We start from the raw sequence: 12367 nt of genomic DNA on the forward strand, positions 1-12367 counted from the left end.
AACCATATCGTCCAATATGAAAACAATTCCCTTTCATGTTTTTGTCGCCCGTTCCTATAATACATAAGGCAGCATACTTTGTGGTAGTTGGTCCACCGCTCCTTCCTCGCAGTGCGTGGCTGCACTCCCTAGAACTTCCAACCTCATTCACCTCGACACCATTTAATCTCTTCTCTTCATTTCCATCTCAACACCACAGATAATTATGACCTTTACCATATCAAGTTTCACGTTTCGATAGTCCTATCATTTCACCAGCCTCTCTGGAAGCAAAACCATGGAGTTGAAACTTGACACCGTGCTGGCGCAGTTCCGATATCTGCCAAAGGCAGAACGCATGACAATGTATGTTTTCCCCATCAAAACCATAGTGACGAAATTCAGTTGGTGACATGTTTGCAGACTTTATGGAATCTTAGACCAACTGGGTCCGCATGAATACCGAGCCGCGCAAGCTCATCTTAACAACACATTCCAATATGACATACTGGGCAATTTACCCCTCGAAATAGTCGCCCAGATTGCTGAGTATCTGAATTTGGGCGATGTTTTCCGCCTTCTTAGGGTGTCGCGACACTGGGATTATACCCTTTCTTCGCCCATAGTTCTCATGGCCACTGTCAAGGCACTGGGATCGTGGGTTCCGGATCTTTCTTCTATTCCCGATCCTTATGCCTTTATTCGTCGTCGATTTTCCATCGAGCGAGGCCTTCCCGCGGTGAATGTTGAGTTCAACACCCAAACAGATGGTTCATCACAAGAAAGATCGAATATGGAAGACCCGTGTTTCTCCGGGGGTAATCTTGCGTGGAAGGACCGGGGCGATAAATCGGTACACGTTCTCAACTTATGGACTGGGCACCACTCCCAGTTCACCACCGAGAACAGAGACACATTTGGCATGCTAGGTGTGTCAGATTCCCTGGTCGCTGCCATCACTTTGTACTCTGGGTATAGTTCCTGATCGCTCAAAGACATGTTCGTCCTCGGGCCCGTACATGTGCTAATCGTTGACCAGATTCGTGCATGTTTGGCATATTGCAACACAGGAGCACGTCTCCTTTCGCCTGCCAAATTCGCCTCTACCATACCTGTCAATGTTTCTTGTCTGCGGTACCACGGTGGCTGTTTTCTTTGATTACGGCGTTGTCCATTGGCGGTTCGATACACGCATGGCTCACATGTTTAATTGGGATGGAATCCGTCTTCCCTTAGCGATCGACACTGACCCGCACGAGAACAACCTGGTCATGGCGTATCTAGATTCAGCTCCCCTTGAGTCTACTGTCCATGTCCAGAAGCTCGAACTGGACCAGGGTGTCCTGCGTTCTGTATCAGAATCAAGCGAAGAGCTTTCTTTCGTGGACAAAAACCCCAGTGACGTTACATTTTTAGTCCGTGGCGCCAGAGTCACCAATTCGGGTCAAATCAGTGCCGAAATGGAAGTACGCATGGCCATCAATGGTGCTTCTCGTGCTGTCATTGGCCATGTCGCGTTTGAAAAAAACCTCCAACTTACAACATACGCTTCCTGTCTCGAGCATAATATTGGGCGCCGCATTTCTCCAAGCCCTGGCGTTCTTTACGCGTCATCAGAGGAAGGCGAGGGGGGTGTGTATATTTTCCAAGGGCAGTCACCCAAGTCATTGACTCATGAGCCATGGCTGCATAAGCCTTTCCCGCGCGGGGAAAAAGTCGAGTCTCTTTGTGGAGATGAGAATTTTAGTATATTTATCAGCAGAGAACATGTTCGGATCTGGTCCTTTGATGAGACCTGGGTTCCGGACAGGATGCCATGGTCACGAGTCCTGCATCATGACTGATCTGATCGATCCAGCAAGGACCGTGAGTAATCCTAGTTGTGTGTGGTTTTATTATTATCAGAGGATAGAGTAGAGGAGCAATGGGGTTTCCGGCTAAGAGAAGGGAGAAATCTGATGGCTACTCAGGATGATCAGTAGACTGGCAAATTTGCACTGTAATATTTCGGAATATTGTATTTTTCTTTTTTTGTTGTCTATATTTGCAGCTGAGATAAATGGCCATGTTACGAAAAAATGAATATTATTATTAGCTTGTCGATATGCTACTGGTATGCTGTTATATGTGAGTGCTTCGTTTTCTGCCTCAGGCATAAAGGTTCTAAATACTCCTATAGTCACCCCTATAGCTCCCTCGCATACATATCAGCCATTTCTCTTCATAGCATCAGATCGTAGATTATTTAGTGATTTCATCTGATCTTTCTTTCATCTGTATTTCATATATGTCAAATGTAGTACTAATACTCGTCTTCGTGATGGCTTCGCGGCTGCCAGATTGATCAGCTCAATGCCCTTGTCCTGCAATTCCCTGCACGGTCTAGGCTGGTCCACGGTCGATCTGGATCCCAGAAGCGAAGAATATTGCCCGGTCCGCTGTTTGGCACCCTTTTGGTATCCTGGATACATGGAACGACTGTGTCTGCCGCCGAGGACGCCCGCGCACTGAGGATTGACCACCGGGCAGAGTATATCGGGTGGAGCAACGAGGTCTCATTCTTCTCTTCTCCCCCTTTTCTGCTCCACCACCTCGCGCTGGGCTCTCCCACACCTGTGCAACGCCAGCAATCCGCATCCCAACCAGCCGTCCCGAGCCTGAGCTGGCAGCTTCAGCTTCACTTGCAGCTGCCCGTGCAGATCCGATCGTGCCCACCCCCCCCCCCTTCCCCGCAGCATCACCTTCTTCTCCGTCAATCCGGTGGCGCCATGATAGATCAGGTCCTGCTGTGCCGGTGTTGATCTGCGCCTCTCTGGGCTCGACCTGTCTTCTCCTCTTCGCACGTTCTCCCGCCCACGAGCGCCTCCCCAACGGTCGCGTCCTTGCCTCTCGACCTTTCGTCCTAACTGCGCCTGCGCCGACGTTGACGTCGACTACTCCCACCACGGCGACGGCGGCGGCGACCACGAGGCCAACCGAAGGCTACTGCGAGGCCTCGAATTGGCACTCGCCGCAAGCTCTCCCGACTACCCATCTGCTGCATCTCGCCCCTGTCGCGCGCGATGAGCGGCGTCGCCGATCCTCCCTCCACCCGGTTCCTTAACACTTTCACCGGGCCTGCAGATGCCCCCAGCAAGACTCGAAACATCCCGGTTCTCCCCTCCACCCAGCACCACTCCGCGATGGAGATCACCCCTCCATCGCCGGCGACCGTGGGCGCTCCCGTTCACAGCAGCCCCGACGCCGACCGCACCGGCGCAGTCAATACCAATGGCTCCGACGTCGGCACCCCGAACAATCCCCCCAACCCGGCTGTAGGAGCTGCGGCCGCAGCGCAGCAGCCCAAGGTGGTCCAAACGGCCTTCATCCATAAGCTCTACAAGTAGGTTCTTTTTCATCCTCGGGGCCGTGCTGCGATGGCCGGGGGCGCAGAAACGTTACTAACATAATGTGCATAGCATGTTGGAGGACTCTAGCATCCAACATCTGATCTCCTGGTCAAGTACGAATGACAGCTTCGTCATGTCTCCTACTTCGGAATTCTCCAAAGTTCTTGCGTGAGTCTTCATTGAGTCCGAGTCTTTCATCCCAGCTTTTTATCACATGTCGCGGAGAGTTGCAGAACGTCGCTAACTCCCCACAGCCAGTATTTCAAGCACACCAATATCTCCTCCTTCGTCCGACAGCTCAACATGTACGGGTTTCATAAAGGTGTGTCGTTATCTTGGACTGGTCGGAGCAATTGCTGATACGGATGAATAGTGAGCGATGTGTTCCATACTGGGTCGCCAGACTCCGCGTTATGGGAGTTCAAGCATGGGAATGGCAATTTCAAACGGGGTGATCTCGTTGGTCTGCGCGAAATCAAGCGCCGCGCATCTCGACATGCGCTGATCCACCGCGATTCCTTCCCGAGCCATAAGGCCGCGGCCTCGCAACCAGGCACTCCAGCAGAGCCCGTCCCAGACGCAGCCGAAGCTCGATTGATGAACCTTGAGCACACTCTATACGATATGCACAATCGCCTTGTTCGGGCCGAGGAAGGCAACGTGCTGTTGAATTCACGATGCCAGAACATGGCTGAGGGCCTTTCCAAATGCTATCAGGTATGCGCGGCCACCTGGAATTGATTGAACGAAACCGAGAATCTGACCGATGAACTAGTGGACGCATTCAATTTCGCGCTTCTTGTCAGCTGTCGTGCCTGACAAGGAGAGCCCTCTATATCGCGATAGTATGTTACACCACGCCATCTGCTGTCACATCTGCTAACAGTTCTCCTATAGTATCGAACATGCAAAGAGAGGTGGAGAAACATATTGAAACAGTTTCCCAGGAATCTCTTCTGGCTCCTCGTCAGCCTTTCTTTGGTAACATGGCCCATGAACCCGGCCCTCCTCTATCTCCTCGTCAGCTGCCACAAGATGACAGTCGACGCCAGTCCATGATGGATCCCTCCCGATCAAACATGATCCGACCTCCCGTGCCGCCACATCTTGCGGTGTCCCCGGGGGTCGCCGATTTGGTTCAATTGGAGGAGCCAATGCGCCATCGAATTATAGTCGTCCCCAGCCTCCGCCGGTTGCCGTCCAGCAACCCGCTCCTCATCCTCTATCCATCTCAACACCTCCCGGGCCCAACATGGCCCGTCGCCATACGTTTGCGGATATCAGACAGGCCGACTGGCCGCCGACAGGTACCTCTCCATTCCCACCGGGCAACCCGGGTAGTGGTCCTTGGCCATCGTCCCCACACCGGCCCCCTGCGAGTGACCAGCAAGTCCGCGATGTCCTCGCCTCGTATGAAATGGGCGCCCCGCGACGTCTTCAAGACCATTCCCGCCATGCGACACCACCCGCAAACGCCGAGCCATCGCCATCAATGTTGAGTGCGGACAATGGTTGGACCATTGGAGGCTCCCGATTTCCTCGCCAAGAGTCATCTTTGCCAGCAACTCGTCGATCCAGCATGGCTAGCAACGTTCATTCCCTGCTCAACCCCGCCGACACCGCGGAGAGACCCGAAGAAGACCAGCAAGACGACCGCAAGCGCAAGCGATTGGAATGAACAGCCACCAACCAGATTTCCTGAAACAAAAAGATCTTTTATGGCAAATACCCGTGCGCTGACTTGATCAGCCACATTATCGCCTGACCCGGACCCGTCGCCATCACCATCAATCCAAAACTGGACTCAACTTCGGCGTCTTGATCTAGATCAAACTACAAATCGACAGAGCACCCCGGGCACGTACGACCCTTGGACAGCACCCTGTATACATGAAACAGTCGAGCTCAGCCTTGTGTAGAATGATCGACAGCCCTACACTCCTGCAGCCCTGCCGAGACTGGGCTCGGGCTGTTCCTTCGCGTTTGTAGATGATTTCAAATTCCTCTCTTCACGCTTTCACCTCATTTCTTTACTTTTTCTTCTCTTTTGGGGATCGGTTCACTCGGAGATTCCGAGGCACGCTGTTGGTGTTGAATGACAAAAAGCCAGGTTCTGGATTGAGTCCTTCAAAATTAAATTTCAACAGCGTATTCTTCATATACCCCTGGGGTGATGGTCGGATCAAAAACCAAAAACAAGAAAAAAAAATACCGATGTGACATCTAGAAGAGACTGGAATGGAATCTGTATTCTATGTATCTGTTCATTTAATTAATCGAGAACCGAGACATTTGTGACAGCCTCATCTAGTTCCAAAATATTGGATCCTAGTATTCGACGAAGAATCGCGGTCGATGTAGGCGAGGCAAATCCCATATTTCCTGGCCTACTGGCGACGACTCCGTAACGTTGCAAGGCCTTGCAGACATGTCTTGTATAGGACATGGTCCTATTATATTGAGCAGAGTATACTGTCCAGCAGTATACAACTCCCAACTGAGTGGATCAACAATGCAACCTAGGCCAAAAAAGGTCCAGGGCAAAAATCCGGCCTCACCTCTTCTTTTTCTTGTTCGCCCGCTGCGCCAAAATCTCATCCAAATAACTCGTCGCCTTCTTCTTGCCTCTCGACTTGGCAGGCGCAGGAGCAGACTCCTCGCCTTGGGCCGGGGCTTGAGTTGAAGCTTGCGCAGCAGATCTATCTCCGCTGCCATTCTTCCTCCTCCTCTTCCCGACCATAGCCGCCCTCCCTTCCTCATCATCGTCTTCTTCATCCTCAACAGCAGTCGCCGCCGCACCGTTCGTCCCATTCTCAGAAACAGCCGCCTTGGCAGCAAGAGCTTGACGAGCCGCCTCGGCTTCCCTCTCCTTAGCCTTCATAACCTTCTGATAATTCCTCCCGAGCAATTGTTTCCTTAGCATGTCATTCGAGCTGAGTTCGGATCGATTCCAGGATCCGTCCGCCGCTTTTTCAGGGAGGGGTGCGCCGACGCCGAGTCTAGTGGAGTTAGCATCGCACATCAACCACCCATAGTATGGTTCAGCGGAGAACATACGTTTCCGGTACAGCGGTGAAAATCTCATCTTCTTCGCGCTGAAGCTCTTCGTCTGTTTTGGCGGTGGTGGAGCTGTCGTCTTCTTGCGGGAGCCAGGAGGAGACGAGGCGTTGGCTTCGGGATAAGACGACGTTCGCGCGGTTGAGGATTATGTCCGATTCTGATTTTGAGAGGGACATTTTGCGGTCTCCTCTTTTTTCCGTGGGGTAGGATTTGAGATGATAGTGGTTCAATTTGAATGCGGCAATCAACCTTAATCACTTTTTTGCGATAAGATATCGAGGGCGGTGAGATTTCAATTGTTGTCTAATCGACCGGATATTGGCACCCTTGTTCCAGGCTCCAGGCTCCGAATGCGACTTATATACTTGTGATTTATTTAATTGCGGATTAATTATCGCTTCCAATTGGATATAGATTTAGTCATGGTCCTTGCCCAAAGGCGTAAAAGTGATGTTGTGTTGAAATTTGCAATTTGTATTCTCAAGCCAAGCGAAACGCTTATAATACTGATTTGGGACGAAATAAAACGGACTGCCACTGAGCAGAATATACGAGCGAAAGGAGCTGTTCCTAGGAACTCTTGTCTAAAAAGACGCGTAATCAGCGGTTAAACAGGAATTATCCTTTAGTAGGCTATCGAAACCTTCCTGCTGCTTTATGTGGGGAAAGATAGGACTTAAATATTATAGAATTTGTGCTAGACTGTGGTGATGAGTAACAGTCCTGGGGCTGAACTAATCCAGAACATAGAGGCAGAAGCAGGGACGAAGGTTAGTTCTTAGACTTCGGTCAAGTGAAGCATGCTTTACCACTATGAAGTAGAGAAAGGCTAGAGTAAGTTCACGGCAGATTCATATATCATACAGAATAGTAGATCATGGTCGACAAACGCTGAGCTCGAAGTAAGCCCTAGAGAGTAGAAGCATGATAACACACGGTCATTTTTTCGCCCGGGCTCCTAGGAACTGCCGTAGGTAGCAACGCGCTTATCTTCGGAAGAAGTGAAAGAAAGAAAGGAAGGCTGGCGTCGGCGAGCTGGTGCATCGGAGGTGAGCGAACAGGATGTTCCGGGAGCGCCCAGGGTCGCTCAGGGTCTCTCAGGGCTGCCCAGGGTTGCCCAAAGATGCTGAGGGAGCAGCTCAGGGTGGCGGGGAGACTAAGTCATGCTGGGCTCCGGGAGCCGATCGCTTCCCGAGGCGGCAGTGGTACCGTCACCTTTTATTCATCCATGCAAATGTTTGTTCACGAGAAGTTTTGTACTTCGAGTTCGGGGTTCTTCAAATCCTCGACCTCTTCTGAGGAAAGGGGATAATTGGACCAGAAGGCATTGCCGGATGAGACTTTGAAGGCTGTTGGATCACGATCACGCTCCAAGACAAGTTTGGTAGCGTTTGCCAAAGTGTCGAAGAGGTGTTTTTGAGATCTCCAGAGAACAATACGGTCTCGGTGGCTCATTCGTACTGAACGCTGGTTTGCGGCTGGGAAGGTATCGAAAGCAGTATCGAGTGTCTATCGAGGTCAGTAATTATACTCAGACTCAGTAAGGGGAAGAAAAAGATAAGGATGACTTACAACACGCAGGGCCTTGTGTAACTCGATCAAATTCCGCGCAGCCTCGCTTGGCTTAAAGGCAGAATCTTGCGTATTGAGAGAAAGGCTCAGCCACGAATCCAAGAGCATCTCCTTGGCATCCCATCTCAGCTTTCCTCCAAAAAAAGCAGCTGTCAATGGCGAGACCGGAGAAATTTCATGAATGAAGGGCATGCCTGACAAGGACGACGCTTTATAGTCGTAAACGACCAGGCATTTTGGTAATTTTTGGCCTTGCTTACGGGATTTGATGCCCGCCATAAACACAGATCTCGCGGCCATCATTGTGCGAGGATCAGTATTTGTAGTGAATTCGTTCGAATTATCTCTTGGGCCTGCAAGGCGTGGGAAGAGACAGTGCAGCAGTAGCGCTTTGATGAGGGGCGTGTTATTCGAGTTGACGTTGAGCCTAGCGCCACCTAATTGACCTTCACTATCCCATTTGTCCTCTCGAGGAGGGATCAAGGCTGCGGATCTCAGATCACCCAAAATCTGCTCACTGATGCGATGAGCAGTCCTCCAGCTGCGGTACCAGATTGAGTGATCCATAGCAAAGTCAAGCGCTGAAATTTTTCCTTGTTCGTCGAATACCTTCCGAACGCTCTTGAACGCATTGATCGCGCTAATATGATCGCTCCCTGATCCACTGGCAAATTCAACCCGGTTGCGAAGGACCAGCTTCGCCGTTGCTGTATCTGTGGAGCGTAAAAACAAGGGTGTGGTTGAGCCAGTCGCTGCCAGCGCGAGCATCGGGTCAAGACAACGGAAAATAATACCCAGCATGATCAGCTTTCCCATTGCTGGAGTGTCAGTTGGCAATTTAGCCAAAATACTGCCCAAAGATGTAAAATTCTCGCCATCATCCAAAGCCGACAGCTGTTTCAGGGCATCCACATTCACAATCACGTCTTCGTCCTTCGGCGGTTCGATAAGCTCTTTGAGGAAGCCTAGGATGGTATCATCACCAGATAGCAATCTCGCACGCAGGCATGTTGTTTGCAAATTGCCCCTAATGATTTCCGGAATCTGTTCGACCCGAAGAGTGTCATAACGTTTCTTGGTCCCCAGGTAGTAGTATTCTCCAGCCTGAACTCTGCCTGCCCGGCCCGCTCGCTGTTGTGACTGCGACTGCGTGGCCCAGCAGCAAGCCAGTCGACGAGAGTGGTTTTTGGTGTTGACGATCAACTGATTCACTTTTCCTGCGTCAATCACGTACTTGACATCTGAAATCGTGACCGAGGCCTCAGCAATGTCGGTCGATATGATGACTCTTCGACAACCGGTTGGTATGTTCAGAGACAGCTTCTCTTGCTCCTCGGGCAAGTGCGAATGCAAAAGGATAACCCTGTACATTTCCTCATTCGAGAAGTCAAAACCAAGTTGGGGTCCATACTGCTGGAGCTTCTTCTTCAGATCTGTCATGGGCTTTAATCCAGGGAGAAAGACCATGATAGACCCGGATTCAGTCCTGGATAGAAGGTCGAAGACTGTCATACCAAGCAAACCGGCTGGCACCAGAGAATCTTCTTCAGGGAGCGCATTGGGCACCTTTGAAGAGTGAGGAAGTGGAGTCGACTTTTTGTCAGGCGATTCTTCACTTGGTCCAGCCTCGCTATCAATGTCGCCGAATTCGGAAAGATGCCTGTGCAGGTATTTGGCAGTATCTGCGTCGTCAACCGCATTTAATTCCTCGCCCAGTGGAGATGTTTCCAAATTGCCAAGTATCTCATCAAGATAATAATGGTCCACTTGGTATTGGCGGCCTGGGACAGTAATATGGGGAGCAGGGATGAGCGATCCGTCCGGTCCTTCCATGGAGAAGTAAGAGGAAAACAGATTGGTGTCGACAGTTGCGCTCATCACAACGATTTTCGGAATATCAGCTCCTGAATTTGAGCAGTGATTGACAAAGCGTTTCAGCAAAAGCATGACAAAGTCAATGCCAATATCTCGCACATGAACCTCGTCGAGGATGATGTGAGAGAAAGTCTTGACCAGATCCGGCACGCTTTGCAGATAGTTCAAGAGGATTCCGGTTGTACAGAACGTGATAGCACTGTCTTTCCTGGATAGCCGGCGCTCAAATCGAACGATAGAACCAACTGTCTGGCCAACAGTTTCATCTCGTTCCTGGGAAACCCGATCTGCCAGACGTTGAGCGGCAATCCGCCGAGGTTGAGTACAAATTATATTACAGCGTCCTCCATCGCCTTGATCAATAGCATCATCCAGGATAATCTGAGGGACTTGCGTGGATTTCCCAGAACCAGTTTCGGCGACAATGATGCTGAAAGTGTGGGATTTCACAAGGTCTAAGATCGATTGTCTGAAATCTGCGATTGGTAGAGCTGCCACCTTTGAACGGATCTCCAGCATTTTCGGATCTTTTGACTCTCGGAGTTGTTTCAGAGCCGCTGCCAGTTGCATTTGTCTTTTATCTTCGTCGAGGTGGAAATTGAAGTACTGCGGTTCAGGAGAGAATGCTTTTTGTTCTGGTATCATTTTTCGGACCATTTTTGAGGTTTTGAGTAGGTCATTCCGGGACATTCCCATTGTGGCAAGTAGATCATCATCAAGGATGAGATGAGCATTGCCACGACTGGAAATGATTTCCTTCTCGAGCAAGACCTCATCTTGTTGTGGGACTTCATTATGCGGTACATGCGCATCCTGTGGAGAGCCTTGGTCTTTTGACTGAGAATCATCTTGTGGCATCGCATCTGCCGGGGTCTGCTCTTGTGGTAGACATTCCCCTTGTGTTAGAGCTTGGTCTTCAGATGAAGCCCGAGCCTCGGCTCTAGGGAGAGCCTGAGTCTTTGAAACGGCGTCCGGGAACTCGTCACGCGCTTGGGTGACTTTCTCTGTTGGGATGATAATATCCCATATACCAGCGAGTTGCATCTTCGCAATCAGTATCAGGTAGGCACTTGTTCTCGAGGCCCTTACGGACAACGAATGGAACTTTCTAATATTCTCCAAGGGAGCCCTCAACTCAGGTTGACCCGGCATAGTAAGTTCCATTACGCGGATGGCGTGGCCGTTTGTGTTCTCGACCGACATCTCAGTGAGCTGGAAGCGGCCGTCCTGCTTCATTTTCAAGAAGCGGGAGTACTCTTGTGCGTTCAGTTTGACTGATGGTGTGGGATCTGGAAGCTTGCCACTCAAAGCACGCTTGATATAGAGGTCGTCCTGTAAATCTTTCCAAACTCCAGACTCTCGAAGCTTTGAAATGAGCTTGTTTTTTGCGGCTTTTTTCGCGGTCTCATTATTGCTCCCTTTGCCCCTGGCTGTAATTTTGTTCGGCATCTTGTCGAAAGAGCATTCCGCGACGTACTTAACGCCGGTTTCTAATTTCCGTTTTGTTGGAAATGTGAGGTGAACCAGCTGCTTATACCTTAGCAAGCCAAAGATTTCGAATTCTGCTTGGCTGAGAAATAGGTCGAGATCGGAATCGACGGATGGTTTAGGATTTTCTTGCTGGTGTAATACATCCGAATGGTTGGGTTTTGTTGAATGGTTTGATTCCTGGGATGAGTTTGCACTTGTCTGGGAATGCTCGATGGGATGAGTTCTGGCCAAATCGGGTCTCGACTCAATCGTATTAGTGATCCCACGACCTAGGTGAAGGCCGAATTGAATGTTTTCAGCACCATCAATCGGCCTCATGTGTGATCCCCCAGGTTTAGCTTTGTTGTTTCCAAAAACAGCGGCCGCGGAATTTGTACGGGTTGTGTGCAGCTTTCGTCGAAGGCGTTGCAGCGCTGCAGCCGGACTGGCGCCCCAGCGGAGGGCTCGAAACGAAGATTCATATCGATTGGGAGATGGCAATTGTTTCACGTTCCAAATGTATGCGTACGCGTTTGTCCGGGTAGTCATTTTGCGCGGTTGGGCGTTCGCGCGGCCTCGTAATAAACACGCGCTTCAGCCGAGCTCGGAGTCTTCAGCCTCCGCAATTCGACTGTGCTCGCATGAAGGGTAGTGGACTCGAAATAGACTGGAGTACGGCAAGATCGTGTGGGCGAGTGTCCAGTGGCTGCGAGGCAAATTTGGGCGCAGACAAAAGAAAAGTTGAGATCGCAACAGCGGACTTGCATGGCCGTCTTGGCATCGCGCGCTCCGCACCGGCGCCTGCGGACTCGTCAGGAGTGTGGATCGAAACATAGCACGACATGGTCGTTTGGGGAGTGCTGTATTGTAAATGTTCCCTGAATACTGGAATGCGGTGTATTTTTCTTGTGGCTTTTACTACGCATATGGAAAGCATTGGCATTTTGAATGACATTCGTCGCATCATAAACGGTTTATACATATGTACAGTCTATCTCTATACTATCTAAGCATGGTTTGAT

At 50.5% G+C, this 12367-nt stretch overlaps 4 protein-coding genes across 4 annotated transcripts; 2 read left to right on the forward strand and 2 right to left on the reverse strand.

The window, feature by feature from the left end:
- Positions 1 to 277: 277 nt before the first annotated feature.
- Positions 278 to 1823, forward strand: N7532_009133 (F-box domain protein; the record flags this gene model as incomplete). Its single annotated transcript, XM_056621624.1, has 3 exons — positions 278 to 345; positions 403 to 951; positions 1019 to 1823. The coding sequence occupies 3 exons, from the start codon at positions 278 to 280 to the stop codon at positions 1821 to 1823; spliced, it is 1422 nt and encodes a 473-aa protein (XP_056472430.1).
- A 1218-nt stretch (positions 1824 to 3041) lies between these two features.
- N7532_009134 (heat shock factor family protein) lies at positions 3042 to 5046 on the forward strand (the record flags this gene model as incomplete). The annotated part of the gene is given in 7 exon segments (XM_056621625.1): positions 3042 to 3361; positions 3438 to 3536; positions 3623 to 3690; positions 3742 to 4085; positions 4144 to 4213; positions 4266 to 4540; positions 4552 to 5046. The coding sequence occupies 7 exon segments, from the start codon at positions 3042 to 3044 to the stop codon at positions 5044 to 5046; spliced, it is 1671 nt and encodes a 556-aa protein (XP_056472431.1).
- Positions 5047 to 5922: 876 nt separating this feature from the next.
- On the reverse strand, positions 5923 to 6604 carry N7532_009135 (DUF3245 domain-containing protein; the record flags this gene model as incomplete). The annotated part of the gene is made up of 2 exons (XM_056621626.1): positions 5923 to 6367; positions 6426 to 6604. 2 exons carry the CDS (start codon positions 6602 to 6604, stop codon positions 5923 to 5925), a joined length of 624 nt encoding a protein of 207 aa, XP_056472432.1.
- A 1101-nt stretch (positions 6605 to 7705) lies between these two features.
- Positions 7706 to 11894, reverse strand: N7532_009136 (uncharacterized protein; the record flags this gene model as incomplete). The annotated part of the gene is made up of 3 exons (XM_056621627.1): positions 7706 to 7777; positions 7890 to 7937; positions 8001 to 11894. 3 exons carry the CDS (start codon positions 11892 to 11894, stop codon positions 7706 to 7708), a joined length of 4014 nt encoding a protein of 1337 aa, XP_056472433.1.
- Between the last annotated feature and the right edge of the window lie 473 nt (positions 11895 to 12367).

Source organism: Penicillium argentinense (assembly GCF_028826775.1).
Source record: "Penicillium argentinense strain IBT 30761 chromosome Unknown utg000009l_segment0_segment0, whole genome shotgun sequence".
Classification (NCBI taxonomy): Eukaryota; Fungi; Ascomycota; class Eurotiomycetes; order Eurotiales; family Aspergillaceae; genus Penicillium; species Penicillium argentinense.